Source organism: Carya illinoinensis, chromosome 10 (genome assembly GCF_018687715.1).
Source record: "Carya illinoinensis cultivar Pawnee chromosome 10, C.illinoinensisPawnee_v1, whole genome shotgun sequence".
NCBI classification, from domain to species: Eukaryota; Viridiplantae; Streptophyta; class Magnoliopsida; order Fagales; family Juglandaceae; genus Carya; species Carya illinoinensis.
The window spans coordinates 554,706-570,650 of NC_056761.1; the positions used below are offsets into that span (position 1 = coordinate 554,706).

A 15,945-nucleotide genomic window follows, 5' to 3' on the forward strand; every position below is an offset into this window, starting at 1 on the left:
TCTTGAACTTAAGGAGGGAGGGAGAGAGCAGATCAGGGAGGGATGGAGAAAATATCCTCACTTTCGAAAGGGAGTATTTTTCTCTAAGAGAGAGAGAGCGTAATAGTGAGGAACTTGGGAGGGAGGGAGTAAAACCGTGAGCTGGCAATGATGGACCAAGTTTGTCTTGGGTGTGTGGTGTGCTTTTTATTTTTATTTTTATTTGAAGGCGTGTGGTGTGCTTCTAATAAACCGGTTGCAAAGGGGATTTTCTCATGTGATAAATGAAGTTCCAAAATATTCGATATTGAACTCCCCGTTGGGACTGGGAGAAGCCAACATTCAAGATTTACACTTTACATAAGCTTGGCATAGAAACTTCTCCAGCATCTACTCCAAGTAAAATCTGAAATCGCATCTTTTTTACACTACATTGAGGCTAGCAATGGGAAAACAGAACCATCTGTTAATCGAATTGGTGAACACTCATGCTTATGTTGCCCGTCATACACCACAATCCCACCCACCCCAAAACGGGTAACATGGTTAGGCGAAGAAATTAAAAATTAAAAATTAAAAAATATTTATATTTGAGTAATATTTGAGAAGTAAATAAGAAAAGATGAGACGAAACAATTTCTATTTCTAATCAATTATATAAATAATGTAGGATTGGCCTGAAGTTGACAAAAATATAAATCAATAACTATAAAACTCATCTTACAGTAATTACTGATATAAATTATATAAATAAATTGATCAAGATCATGTTTATTTAAAATGTTCGAATGAAGTAGAGGATGAAAGATATGTTGGAACACGTCCCTTCTCAAATTGGATGATTTAGTGAGAGGTACATAAATTTTATAAAAATAAATTAATAAAATGTCGTGACTTTTATGTAAATACCTCGTATCTATTTAGAAAGGAAAGAAGGCAGAAGTGGGCTGTAGCTAACGCTGATGCTTGCCGTGGTAGTGTGTCCAAAGTGTCTACAAGTGGGCCGAAACAGCTCATGTTAAAAAATCGCAACAAAAACGCCGAAGCCAGCCCACCACAACCCACCTCTTTTCTCCGTGACATCGAAACCCACACCAATATGAAGGTTTTAACGATCATAAAAAAACGCCTCCTTCTCGCGATCCATGAATACTTGCCGTCCCAACCCGAGCTTCTAGCCCGTGTATGTCTATCTCACACATTTCTTGCTAACGCACCCAAATCCCAAGCTCCTCTCTCTAAAGCTCCAATTCTCTTCTCAAATTCATGAATATGTGTCAGAATTCATTACTAGGGTTTTAATTTCTATCTTTAATTTGATTTTTCCTTTTGGCTTGTACAATTTAGGCTATGGTTTTTCTCTTGTTTTCGTTTTCTGGATTTATTAGATATCGATGAACTCCACGTAAGAGGAGTATCGAATTGACAGGAATTCACTGGATGTATTTTTTTTTTTCTTGTTGGGTTAGTACGATGTACTGAATATAAATAGTGGATTAGGGTTAGGGTTTTAATATTGGTCTTGTCTTGTATCGTAATGGAAACGCGTAGATCCTTCGATAGATCGAGGGAGCCGGGTTTGAAGAAGCCCCGATTGGCCGAGGAGATTGAGCGCGGTAAGAACCCGAACGGGAATGGCCGCCCTTTCGTTCAGAGATCAGTTGTGGTGCCGCCGCCAAGGTTCCGACCGAGTGATAGAGATTCCGAAAGCAACGACTCTGGCCGAGGGGGTTATCAGCCTCAACCGCCGCTGCATCAGGAACTCATCAGCCAGTACAGGACTGCGCTCGCCGAGCTCACTTTCAATTCGAAGCCTATCATCACTAACTTGACTATAATTGCTGGGGAGAACCTCCACGCTGCCAAGGCAATCGCCGCCACTGTCTGCGCCAATATTCTCGAGGTGAACCCAATTTTTTTACGATTCTTTTGGGTGTGGCGCCAATTTTTGCTTGAATTGAATTGTACGGGATTTTGGCATAGAAAAGGAAAAGCAAAAAAAAAAAAAAAAGTGGGATCAAAGAAAAACTACATGGTAATGCAGCTAGAATAGTGTTTCGTCGAAAGTAAAGATAGTTATATTGTATGTGTAACTTGGGGTTAATGGAATGCTTATGGTTTTGAATTAATGCCCCGGTATTTTGTGTATAAAGTGCTTGACTTGGATGTGCCATGTGGGGTATTTATGTTGCTCACAAAGTGGTGGTATGGTTTCAAAATCAACGCAATCTAACTTACTGATTATTCCTTCTCTTATTCCCTTCTATTTTTCCAAATATGTGTGAACGATGTTGATGTGCATTTCTAAGCTTTGCATCCAGTGCGCGAGGTAATATTTTTATTATGGTAGTTCGCAAAAAAATATCAATGAAATCCACAATCCGTGTATTTATGTGTGATAACGGTTGGAAGATATCAGACTGATGTGTGGTATCGTTGTTTCAGTCAAGGCTTTGGTCGGCAATCAAATGTGATGGGGGTTTGCAAGTTGTCTCCCTTGTGATTTTCTTTAATTCCACTATTTGTGTACGGCTTCCATTTTATGATGTTTTGGTTGCCTGTGCCAACTCTTAAATCAATGGCCCTATTGTCTCTATATTATAAAGATATGAGATAGAATGAATAGTGAACAGCTTTACGGGAACTTTATTACAAGATTGTATGCAAAGAGGGCTGCATTCTGCAAGAACATAGTTACTGCTGAATATGGGTTCTACCAGCTTTGGGACCAAATCATTATGTTCCATCCTTATGATTTGTGGTATACTCCCTGTGTACTTGTTCTAATATAATTTTATTTTACTTTAAAAAAAAATGATTGTGCACGTAATAATGCCGTGTGGCATTCTGCCAATTTTATTTTATGATACGTTTATCGTATAATGTTGCAGCATAGCGTCATAACTGTATAATCATTACAACTGAAACAGACGATTTTGTCACATTTTAGATCTTGCTTTCATATATGTCAGTTGTGTTCCTTTTCTTGATCATGGGTATTAGATCCCACTACATGTAGCTGTTCTATGGAATCAGGATGTCATGTCCAATGCAAGAGATTTTACTTTGTCACAGGTTCAATTATTCTGAATGCAACATCACTTTTTGGCTAGCATTAATTCTGTTATATGAAGTTTTTTTGTCAAGGAAATATGGATAATGGCGGGAAAAATAATAATATTAGACATTTTCATTCCTTTGATTATAAAAGAGATTATCATTCCTTTAATGAGGATCTACTTGGATTTGTGGGTGTTTCATACTTGCAATTATATTCAGTTGATTATGAAGATCAAAGCACTATTGAATCTATACATGGGAGTCATTGTCGAGCCTATGATATATTATATTCCATCATGAAGCATATAACAATACATAACGAAATAAATCAATTGCTGAAAGATGGTCAGGTTTAGAGTTTGCATTTGAGCAATTAGTGCAGAAGCCAACACATAATAAAGTTTTAACAATATTATACCCAGTTACAACCTTCTTTATCAGGATGAGGATGTTGCTTCGGAAGCAAGGTGATGTGGGGGTGGACAGGACAGGGGTGCATGGGTACTTGAATATTGAGTGATCGAGCTGGTAGAAATAGGATTTCTTTCTCCTTATGATAATGAATTTAGAACGGGTGGCTAGTTCTTTAGAAAGTACAGAGATAATGGGAAACATTGCAAGACATATCAAATGAAGTTACTTCCACAATGAATGTGATAATGAAAAAGTGCTTTTGTGGGAGGGATAAGAATTCATTGTTGACATGATAAAGCAGTATGGGAGGCAAAAGATAGTTGGGACACTTCACAGGATTTGGTATTGGAAAATTTTCTTACATGAAGTGGTGTTCGCTAAGAATTGCATGATCCTGATTTTCGGTGAGAGTTGAAAGGTTTGATTGTTTCTTTTTTTGCCCTTATAGGCATCGTTATTATTGAATCTCTTAAGTTATTTGGTTAATTTTATTGTTACTGAAGTGTTGAGAACTTCCACATAGCTGCCTCCGTGGTTTTGGAGAACACTTGGTTTGTGAAGATGATGGTACCCGCTGCGTGTTGTTTGCTGGTCTTATTTTTTCTTGGCTTTAGTGGATTCAAATAATCAGATTTGAAGCATCTTTCCTTCCCCCCTTTTTGGGTGGTGGAGTTTCTGGTTTTAGATCCTTGCATGTTTAGTCACTTTTTTGTTGAAAGGAACTTGTCTGGTATATTATAACTAACTATTAGTTAAAATTGCAGGTTCCTAGTGAGCAAAAGCTGCCTTCACTCTATCTTTTAGACAGTATCGTAAAGAATATTGGGAGGGATTACATAAAGTACTTTGCTGCTAGACTACCTGAGGTCAGATTTTTATCTTGTGCGTAGCTTTTCTCAATGGAGGTGCTTTTCTGGTTACAGCATAGGCATTTAGGTATTGTGCCTATCACAAGGAATGAGAAAGAGATTGTTGTGATGTTTAGGCACTACTCTGAAAAGAACAATGGAATACTTTATGTTATGATGTTTTTATGTGAATTGTACATTAAAGGAAAGAGATTGGAACTATTCATACTTTTTTCATGCATTCATTCATTGATCATACATCTGCCTGCTTCCAAATAAAAAACAATTCTTCGTATGTATGATGTGGGATTTTTTGCTTATTACTTTATAGTTTTCAATTCTTATCTGCACTTCTAGGTTTTCTGCAAGGCATATAGGCAAGTAGATCCTGCTGTACATTCGAGTATGCGTCATCTTTTTGGAACTTGGAAAGGAGTCTTCCCTCCTCAGGCACTTCAGATGATTGAGAAAGAACTTGGCTTTACTCCCATAATCAATGTTTCTTCTTCAGTAGCTACTACAACATCTAAGCCAGATTTGCAGTCTCAACGCCAACCACACAGCATTCATGTAAATCCCAAGTATTTAGAAAGGCAGCGGCTTCAGCAGTCTAGCAGGGTATGTGGAATCATGTTTTACGTTTAGACTTTGGAGTAATTATCCTAGTGTAGCAAAGCTTTTCTGAGGTATTTTGTCATTGAAACCATATGATCAAATGTTGAGTGGAATGTGCAAGAGAACCTGCATTGAAAGTTTGGGCATGCAACATTGTGCTGGATAACATTTAACATGATTATTATCTCCCTTATCTGGAATTTAAGGATTGCATGTCCTGCTTCCATGCATGCAAGTGGATTTGTAGTTTGATGAAAGTTGTCTGGATCCTTGAAATGCAAGTGGTTACTTTCTCCATGATGCTAGGGTTCCATCATAATGGCTGCTGTTGAACCTTGCTTTCAGTTTGTCCTATTATCTGCATTGTCAGTCTCATGAAAAACCTATTCATTATGCCCCCATCAAAGTTTTGTTTATTGATATATCAGTGAATATAGAAGTGGAAGCCAGTTTACTAGAAATACCTTTATTTAAGTAAATTTATTTTTAATAATATGACAAAACAGTATATATTTATGACAATGTGATTTTCCCTTGCCTATGCTCACAAAGATATTTGTTTGTGTTCATTCTCACTATACCTCATAGTGCATCTACCAAATCATTTACCGTGCTTTTGTTTTCCCTCTTTACTAATTAGCTGGAAGGAATAATGTTAGTATTTACCTGTTCTAGTAAAGTTATGAAGGCCGAAAGAATGCCTGTTGACTTGACTGGGCCTATAGTAGACTCAACCCAGAGACACGGGTGGATCCATAATGAGTGCTGGCCTTTCATGGGTAGATCTTTTTTTAAGAGTGCCTTTGGTAATTTTTTTAAGGCGTAAGTTTCCCCTTTTATGATTTCATGATATTGTATCCTTCATTACTACTGTCGCAAATTTTGTAGAATGTTCAGCGAACTAATAGAGATGGACCAAGTGAACCTGTTCATGAGAAGAGCATTGGTGCTGCATTTGGAGACTATGAATACTCTTCTGATCTTTCAAGGAATTCAGGCTCAGGAAATGAAAGAACTGGTGGGAGGATGACTGAGCAAGGACATGACAAACCCTGGTATGGAACTGTAGGAAGTGTTGCGGAGACAATCTCTAGCCAGAAGAATGGTTTCAATATCAAACAAGGATTGCCCAACTATCGAGCACCCAAATCTGCATATGCTGATGCACAACTAAAGCCAACACAGAGTATTGCACATAGGAGTAGCACTGTGATGTCTAGTAGCTGGAAGAATTCTGAAGAAGAGGAGTTCATGTGGGATGATGTGAACTCCAAATCAACAGCTCATGGAGCATCCGATATTCCTATTGACCCAAGGAAAAATCATTCAGAAAAATTGGTAAGTTAGCGGAATTGAACTTTGAAAATGAGTCTGATGCCTATTGATGGTTTGATTTGAGTGCCAAATGGAAACAAAAAAAGGTAAAAAGAGCAAAAATAAAAAGCACGAATTTATTATTACTTGGATGCAGATATGTATTTGTAGTTTCTTTTCAGAGACTGAATCCTTTTACAGCCTCAGATTGCTATAAGAACTTCTTTAAAGATAAATATTGCTTAACCACAAGTGCATGTAATGTATTTGCTATTGAGGGGCAAGCTGCCTTCTTTTCTAAAAAGCACTGCTGGACTTTGGACCATCTATGACTTGTTATGACTGATTTTTTATGTGCAGGGGTTTGAATATCACCTTCAAAAACCACGCAGTTTAGATGATGTTGTGTCAAAGGTCAATAAGGAAGTTTCCACTGATTTTATGTATAATGGCCAGAAAGATTTTACTTCTTTTGGGAGCCGGACTTCATCCTCCTGGCCGTTGGAAGAATCACAATCCATTGATGGGTTGGTCCATACTTCAGGCCACTCAGAAGGCTTTGCTACCACTCTCACACAGTCGTCAACAAGTGTAGCTTCTTCAATATCAAGAATAGGAGGTCATCAGCAGATGGGGGGCCTTGGGGTTCTAATAAATGCAGTGTCGGGGTCCACTGGAACAGTAGGACAGCAGCGGTTTCAGTCTCAGGGAGCAGCATTACCATCTGCACAGTCACCCATGCACCAGCATCCTCAATCGCCTTCATTGGTAGTACGCCCTTCACATCATCAGTTGCAAAATCTGTCTGAGCGGGAGCATCCACAGACTCTGTCCCTGCCTCGACCTAATTTAAAAGGAGCTCAATTTTTGGGCCAGTCGAACATGGGGCCTTCCAACCAATATGCTCAGGATTCATCACCTTTCCAGCATCCAAATGTTCAGCCAGGACCCTTGCAAAAGCTGCAGCCCCGAGGCTTACAAGTTTCTGCTTCAGTGCCTTCTTTTCAACCAAGACACCATGATGAGCAACAATCAGACTCCATGCCTTCTGGTGAGATTCGAAAGCCAATCCTCCCTTCAGTCTCTGATACTGGGTCTCCCTCAACAGTGGGGAATTCTGCATCAGACCACTCAGATCTTGCCACAGAATCTCCAGGACAACCAAGCACAAGTAGTTTGTTAGCAGCTGTTATGAAGAGTGGAATTTTCTCTAACAATTCTATTACGGGTAGCCTACCTAATCTGACTGTCCCAGACATCGGGCAAACGCCATCACACTCTGGTATTCAGCCTCCCCTGCCAAGTGGGCCTCCTCCAGTGCAGATTACATCCTCAGGGCCCAGTGTTGTGTCAGCAACTTCATTAGGTTCATCAAATAATAATGCACCAGTTCCTGCCAGTATATTTCAAAGAAATGCAGGACAACCACCTTTGCCATCTGGTCCACCACCTTCATCACTTGCAGGTAGTGCATCTGCACCAACCTCAAGTGCTGTGAACAAGGCCTCAGATCCAATTTCAAACCTTTTGAGCTCATTAGTTGCTAAAGGTTTAATATCGGCTGCAAAGACCGAGGTGCCGACTCCTGTGCCAACTCAAATTCCTAATCAATCACAAAAGAAGAGCCCAGGCACCATTGGGAGTAGCTCTCCATCAGTTTCTTCTGTAACTGATTCCCCAGCCACCCATCTTCCGATGACAAGGGATGGGGTATCCTTGCCAGAACCTGCCAATCAAAGTTCTCCCGTGATGCCTCAATCCATCCCAATGGAAATCGAAAACCTCATAGGTTTCAAATTCAAGCCAGATGTAATTCGAGAATTCCATCCATCCGTGATCAATGGACTATTTGATGACCTTCCACTTCAGTGCGGTATTTGTGGTATTCGACTGAAGCTTCAAGAATGTCTTGATAGACACTTGGAGTGGCATGCTCAGAGAAAGCCTGAACCTAATGGTTTAATGAGCACATCAAGGAGATGGTATACAAACTCAAGTGACTGGGTTGCTGGGAAGGCAGGACTTGCATCTGGCATTGAGTCGTCTGACTCAGCCTATGAGTCTAGTGAGACCCTGGTCGAGGGTGAGCACTTGGTTCCTGCAGATGAAACTCAATGTGCCTGTGTTTTGTGTGGAGAGGTGTTTGAAGATTTTTACTGCCAAGAAAGGGATGAATGGATGTTCAAAGGAGCAGTGTATATGACCATCTCATCTTGTGCTGGCGAGATAGAAATTTCAAATGACAATGCAGCTAAGGGTCCCATTGTGCATGCAAATTGTATTTCAGAGAGTTCAATTCATGACTTGGGACTGGCTAGTGGTATTAAGATGGTAAGGCTCGATATTTAACTAGTATGTCTTGTGCTGACATCAGGAAGGATCAGACCCACCATTGTTCCTGCTTTTAAAAATTTTTGGAGACTTTGCTGTATTTTGTTTCTAATTCGTGGAAGGATGTGACTGATTAGATTTTCTGATCCGGCACTTTGGCAATTGAGATGTGTGCAAGTGGTGGGCCTGATACTAACATGTGTTTTACTCAAAATTATTAGAACCTACACCTGCATCTCCCAACTACCATTTGTTTGATTCTAACCTTTAAGATATGAAACATGGCAAAATCTTGATTCCCATATCTTAATGGAGGTTGCTATTTGGCAGTTGACTCTAGTTGGAGGGTGCAGTGTATCGGTTTTAATAATTCGGGGCCCTGTAAAGTACTTTTTAAGTTTTGAGGGTGGAAAATGTATTTTTCTCCTGCTGTTATTTGTTGCATTGCAAATGAATAGCCCACTCTGATGCATGTTTGATGGTACTTCTTTTGACAGGAGAAGGATGTATAAATTCTTTTGAGGCAAGTTAGAGCCTTCCATAAGCCAGATTCTTTTAGTAGAAGCTGACGATGGAAATCCAGGTGTACTATACATAGCTTAAACGTGCAGGGTCCTTGCACGATAATTTTGTTGTGCCTCAAAATGGTGCTTAGGGCTCTTCATTTTGTTGTTCCTGCTCACATTTCTTCTATATATATTTTTTGCCTATTGTCTTTATCCCGTTTAATTAAGTTTGAAAGCAATACATATAAATGTCAGTAAGTGCATTGCACCCCAACTTTGCTCACTAATGTGGTTGATGTGTTGGTCTATTATTTGTTTCTGATTTCCTCAAGCGGCAGGCTCTTCACACCAGAATCTGATGGTAGCAACACAAGGAAATGCTCATTTCGACCCATGTCCTTTCAATCTCAGCAATCGGATCTGCTCTCTGTATCATTAAAATAGTAACGAAGTTGGTCTTTCTTACCCTTTTCGGTGTGGTTGTGAGCGTCATTTCTTGAATCATTTGGTTTCTGGGACAGTAATGGATCGTCTTTTTTGTTAATTTGAAGTAAAAAAAAAATCTGTTTCTTCCCCAATTTCGAAAACAATTTTTTTAATTGACCTCTTGGGTTTTTACACCTTGAATTGGTGTTGGATTGTTCTTACTTGGATGTTGGGTCTTTGGATTGCCCCCTTTTGGTGCTTTGGTAAACCTGAATGAATATATTATTACAAGCTAGGTCGTTATCTTATATGGTGTAAATGAGAGCATCCTTTAGATTTCAAGGTTTTGTTGTGATGATGGAATTACCCCTACCAAGCATTCAAGTTCATATATTCCTTTATGAATTAGTAATTTGGATCCTTAATCACCTCCAGAATGGTTGATGATCATAGATGCTGTCACCTAAGTAGAGATATGACCCTTGATTACTTCGACAACCGCAGCGTAACAACGGTTTGGATAAGATTTTATTCATATGATTTTTATTTTTTATATTTTTGCCGAATATTCTTCATCTGATGGGTGATTGTGGTGTTATGCCACGAGTGAGGACTTTTTAATAAATTTACAGCCTCTTCGATTAATAATAATAATAATAAGGATAATCTGATGGTTGGAATATCTTGAGTTGGTTGTCTCTGCAGCTCTTCGGTTGCACGCCAGGATTACACAAATTCAAGATCTTCGGTTTGGGTCATAAGAGGGGACTTCTTGGATTAATTTATCCCCAAATCATTATGTCTGGTCTGTCTTAACATCTCTGTTTCTAACATCTTTGGTACAAAATCAGGGCGTGGGGAGCCCCAAGAATAATCCCAAGAAAATTAACACCAAATAAAGGAAAAATAAGGCAAAAGGTGCCAAGATAACGATTATATTCAATTGGATTTCTTGGATTTATCAAAATCTCTTATTAGTGACGACCATGCAGGTCTCCCCTTTTTGTTTCCCGAATTTTCGAAAAGAATGCTAGTGTTGTGTTTACTCGTGCTTCACATACCCATCCGGGCCATCTCACAGTCGAACCCGCTGAACTGAAGCATCAATATTATTCAATACAATAATATTTTGTCCAGAAAAGTTTATATGGTGATCCGTTGGGAATCAATATTCATTACAATTTATAATAATTTTTTTTTTTCTAGAAAAATACCTGTAGATTAGCCGTTTTTTATATCAATTTTCTTACACGAAGTGGTATGTAGCTTTTCTTGTTCTTCCAGGTCCCAACCTGAGTTTATATTACTCTCTCTCTCTCTCTGTGTCGTGCTATATTCTGTGGGAAGCCCTCATAACACGGCCTGGTTAATCTTGCTGTTACTCATGATATAACTGGTTAATACCTCTCAAAATGGCAAACATAATCAAGTTTATTTATTATAAGTATAATTATCTGCTAATGATCATATATAATCAAGTTTAGAAGCACACGATCAAATACAAACTTTGTTACCTCACAAGTACTTGGATGTAAATAGTTACATATATGGGATTTCTTATCTAAATTAAAACTTCTTTGAAGGAGCTGATCATGAAGTGCGTGTATAACTTGAATGCATGGGTTGTAATTACGGCTTACGGTCCTGGGTGTAAATATAATCCAAGTGAGCCTCTGCAATCATCCTTCCATGCAAACATTCATCATCTTTGTCATCACACTCCTCTAATCCCATCAGCTGCAGAAAAATAGGTCACCCATAAATTTGAGGAAAAATCAACCAGCCAAATTAGTTATATTTTCACATGAGACTGAGAGAGAGGTATAAGTTAATTTACGTCGGAAATATCTTCCAAGTCTATTAATGACCGGTCAGCAGCATCATGAGTACTCATAATCCCTTCAACCTTCAACCCCTTTTCACCTGTAAATTAGAATAAATAAAGTTCCTGAGCTTAAAAATCTAATAATTAAGATCTGATAAAGAGGATCGAAAACGTTGTGAGAATTAGAAGCTTTGAGCTATACCTGGTTTTGGTGTTAGGAGACGAGAAGATGTTAGAGAAGTGCAAAGAAGAAGAACAAAGATGAAGGAGACACGAAAATCTTGTGGCTTCATTGTTTCAGTACTAGTGTTGATGATGATGATCAGTACATAAGTCGTGTGTGGAAGGATGGTGATAATTAGAGGGTATAAATAAGATGAAAAAAGGTGGGTAGGGCTGTGACCTAAGTCACATGGAGACCCAAAACAAGGCAGTTACAAAACTGACTAAAATAGTTATTGGGTCCTACCCATGATTTCCTATATGCACTCGCTTTAGTTAGGCTGAGTATCCTATATATCTTTATGCGATAATTAAACTACTACTTCTCATCACTTTTTACCATATTTTACAACGTCGTGCAGAAAGTAATGTGCGTGTTCGTCCGTGTCATTGCCGTGGTGGTCGAACGGAGTTCGAAAAAAGAAAAGAAGAATGAGAATGAGGACGCCTTCCTCGTTCTTTCTAGTTTGCTAACCTTTCTGATCTGCTAGGAAAGTGAGAGAAAAATACCGGATGTTTACAAAGCATCAACATGTGGACTGCCATGGCCGACAGCTGTTTCCCATTTTGATATTTAGTCACTTCCAGTTTCCCACGAGCTATACACGTAGGACAACTCATGTTATTATTCCATCGTAATTTATTTTCGTTTTATTTAAAATATTTTATCTCATCTTATATCATCATTATAATTTTTATAAATATTTATATAAAATATAATAAATAATTTAATTTTTTTAAATTCTAAAATAAAACTAACATTAAAAAATTATATTATAATAATAATATTTTATTTAACTTTTAAAAAAAATATCATCTCATCTATATAATCAAACAGGATCTAAAGATTTTTATTTTAAAATAATATACACATGACAACATATTTTTACAATATATTTCATAATAATGTTGTAATATGAAAATATTTTTTGTAAAATGATGTTAGTTTTATAAAATATTTTACGAAAATATCTTTCATTTACAATATAGTTGTGTAAATTATTTTCTTTTTTTTTGGGGGGTGGGGGAGATAATGATTTCGTTAAATGATAGGATATAGAAAATGACTCTTCCAGCTGGAGCATTCTTTGGAATTTTTTATATTTTATTTTACTTATACTTTTTAATAATGTTGTAATTTTTTTTTTAATAAAAATATTTGAAAATGTAAAAAAATACATGTGAAAAAAACGCACAAAATACATTAACGAGAGCCCCATCGGTCGCTGTAGAGCCACCATATAAGATATTGCAAATGGTACTGGACACTGGACAGGTTGATCGGTATTCTAGCTTCTCTCTATTCTATACATAGTTGATATATAGTATTTATTTAACTGAAAAATAAGCCCACAAATCATACACTACATTTTTTTTCTTTTATTAAATATTTAGTATATAAATAATGAGTAGAAGAATTTAATTAATTTAAGAAAAATAAATTCAAAAAATAAAAAAAGTGCAGTGTGTTGGCTTATGTGTAAGCAAAGCTCTTAACTAAATTATAAAATGTTTTAAAAATATAACGACAAAATTAATACTTCTTGTTTCATATTAAATAGATAAATACGATTTCTTTCAACTTTCAAGTACGTAGATTGTAGCTAGAAGATCTCATTCGTAGCTAGAAGATCTCATTATATGGAAGGGGACCCAATAACCATTTGAGAAATCAGTGGAGAGAAGCTGGTAAGGAAAATAGATCCATTAATGTCATTAGAATAGCTAGCTTTCGACATTCTATAATATAATATGATAATATTTTGACAGGAATTGGAGTACGTAGGACTTTTTATATATGCATAGGAAGGCGGATAATCGTTCACACTCGAATTCTTGCGCCTCCGTTCGACAAATATTATCCTAAAAACCTAGTGCTAGCTTCATGACTTTCGATCTCTTTGACGGAGATCAGGATCATGATATGACAAATGAAAAGGCTAGTGCCATAATAATTGCTACCATTGATAACAATTAAAGAAATGGCCTAATTCCGACTTCCTAATTTCTATGCTACTTCATCGCTTGGTCTTTGCCGAGTTCAATTATTCCAAAGTTTTGCCGTACTCGGTACGCTCTAGTTTTAACTTCTGGCCCGCATGATCATCAGCTTGAAATTTCTCTTCAATTAATGGGGTTTTATTTTTAGTCGGTGAGTGGAACTTCCACTTTTGCGATGAAAGGGAGAAGAAAAACCCTCGATGATCTTTAGCACCCACTTTTCTTTTTTCTTTTCTTCATCTATTGTCATCTGTGCACAACCATATAAATTTCTGCGAAGTTTCTCTGCTCCCTCCTCGTTTTCTGAATAGCTTTCTTGCCATTAACATGGTATCTTGTACACAAACTATGAATATTCTCACGTTAAAGAACTTTGTGCCCAAACATGGCAAGCTAAAGTTGCTTTTCCCAGTCCACGGGGTCAAACTTTTGCTTAAAATTACTTCAATTAATATACTCAGTGGTTGAACTCAGAGAAAGTAGACAGACAGAGACAGACACGCACAATGCATTTCAAAACGGTTCTTTTTCCAGTACTCTGAATGGACTTGTGCAAATATATATCCTTCCACCACCTCAAAATGTTTACACTGATTCACTCTTATCTTGTTAGGTTTGTCTGAAAGGAAAATGCAGGTTTGATAATTTAAAATATTCCATCGCTTAGCAGCTTTATATATACAATCACAATCTAGTAAGTACTGCAAATTTTTGTGCACAACCTCAAGTTTTACCAGTGAGATCATCCCCAACTGTCTCCTACAACGCTTACATATACCATTAACCCATCTTGAAAATTCGAGTCTTATAAGCAATTATACCAATAAATGATTAGAACATAATCGCTCGCAGACCCGTTTATAAAGTCCTTTTCATGATCTCGATGGCCAATATATATGTAGCTAGGAAGATCATTTGGGTGCGTGGTGGTATACCATGGCATGCATTCATCCTAGCTTTGGTGGATCGAGATTTGACCTTTGGTAGACTTGATTCCCGAATGTTGCATGTTTCCTTATCCAAGATTGGAAAATCACAAGCTATTGACAAAATGCATTGCGTTATTGGAAGTTAAAAGTTATAAACCCCAACCGATCACTTCAAAGAGATGTTACTTGTGGTGATTTTGCATATATATTTTTTACGACTTCAAACAACAATTGTAGGAGCTTCGTTGTACGATACGGTTCATGTGTTTCCAAAAGGTGTTTCCAAAAGGTGAAGAATAATTAACACTCTGGAAGCCTTACAAACCAACGTTGAGATGGCCGAGTTGGTCTAAGGCGCCAGATTAAGGTTCTGGTCCGAAAGGGCGTGGGTTCAAATCCCACTCTCAACAAGCATCTATGTTTTTTATTTTTATTTTTTTATTTTTTTTCTTAATTCAACAATCAGTTATTAGGCTTATTGCAATACGTTTTCTTCTTGCCGACCCAAAATATTGAGAGAAACTTTTTTTTTTCCTATTTTTTATTATTAAGATTACAAACCAGTTCATATATTATTGTAAGAGTAATGATATCTACATAGACATATTTCATAACATATTGTAAAATAAGGATATTTTTGTAAAATGATGTTAGTTTTATAAGGTATTTAAAAATACTCCTCATTTTAAAACACTGTTGTGTAAAATGTTGTGGAAATCTATGTGTAATTATCATTTTTCTTATTTGTAAACTTTGATAAACTTATGATAATACGAGTTGTATCTGAAACAATGCGACAAAAGCACAACTCGATCTGAGGCTGAAAATGTCTTTGTAGCTGCGAGCGAACACCAACAATAATGCAGTAAGCCTTCATTATCTGGCCGATTGCGTAATCTGTGGGTAATACTATTATAGTGTTATGCCTAATGGGCCGGAAGTCGACAAAATCATGAGCCCATTAAGATAACCCACTATTGGTAGCAATGAAAACTCTCTAGCTGGTACTATATATAAGTAAACTTCTGTTTGGCTACTGAAAATTTTTAGATTAGAATTTTAAATTTTAAGATTAAATATTAAAATATTATATTTTAATATTATTATTGTATTGAGATTTTAAAAAATTAAGAAAAAGTTAAATTATTTATTATATTTTATATAAAAATTTGAAAAAATTGTAATGATGAGATAAAAATTTTATATTTAAAATTAAAATTTTATGAGCCAAGCAGAACCTATCCAGGCGATGAACACAGCAAGTCTAATTGAATTGGTAGAGATCATATAAATATATATATAGTCCGTAGATGAAGTATATAAGAAAGAGCACGAATTCTGATCTAACTAATGACACGTATTTATCTTCCTAAGACGTCGATATGACTGCTTGATTAAGATGGGCTCAGATTCCAAGATTGAAGGGACATGAGACAATAAGAGTGATCATCAGACAGCACGAACCTTTGAATCAT

At 37.0% G+C, this 15,945-nt stretch overlaps 2 protein-coding genes and 1 non-coding gene across 3 annotated transcripts; 2 read left to right on the plus strand and 1 right to left on the minus strand.

Moving 5' to 3' along the window:
• The first annotated feature begins 1,065 nt into the window (after nt 1–1,065).
• LOC122278774 (polyadenylation and cleavage factor homolog 4) lies at nt 1,066–9,350 on the plus strand. Its single transcript, XM_043088970.1, has 6 exons — nt 1,066–1,882; nt 4,218–4,319; nt 4,659–4,919; nt 5,805–6,254; nt 6,591–8,561; nt 9,059–9,350. The coding sequence occupies exons 1-6, from the start codon at nt 1,517–1,519 to the stop codon at nt 9,071–9,073; spliced, it is 3,165 nt and encodes a 1,054-aa protein (XP_042944904.1). The 5' UTR covers nt 1,066–1,516; the 3' UTR covers nt 9,074–9,350.
• A 1,556-nt stretch (nt 9,351–10,906) lies between these two features.
• LOC122279746 (putative phytosulfokines 6) lies at nt 10,907–11,700 on the minus strand. Its single transcript, XM_043090552.1, has 3 exons — nt 11,521–11,700; nt 11,331–11,416; nt 10,907–11,230 (listed from the first exon to the last, which is right to left on the minus strand). The coding sequence occupies exons 1-3, from the start codon at nt 11,609–11,611 to the stop codon at nt 11,123–11,125; spliced, it is 285 nt and encodes a 94-aa protein (XP_042946486.1). The 5' UTR covers nt 11,612–11,700; the 3' UTR covers nt 10,907–11,122.
• Nucleotides 11,701–14,799: 3,099 nt separating this feature from the next.
• On the plus strand, nt 14,800–14,880 carry TRNAL-AAG. Its single transcript has one exon. It is a non-coding gene; the product is annotated as a tRNA-Leu (tRNA).
• The last annotated feature ends 1,065 nt before the right edge of the window (nt 14,881–15,945 follow it).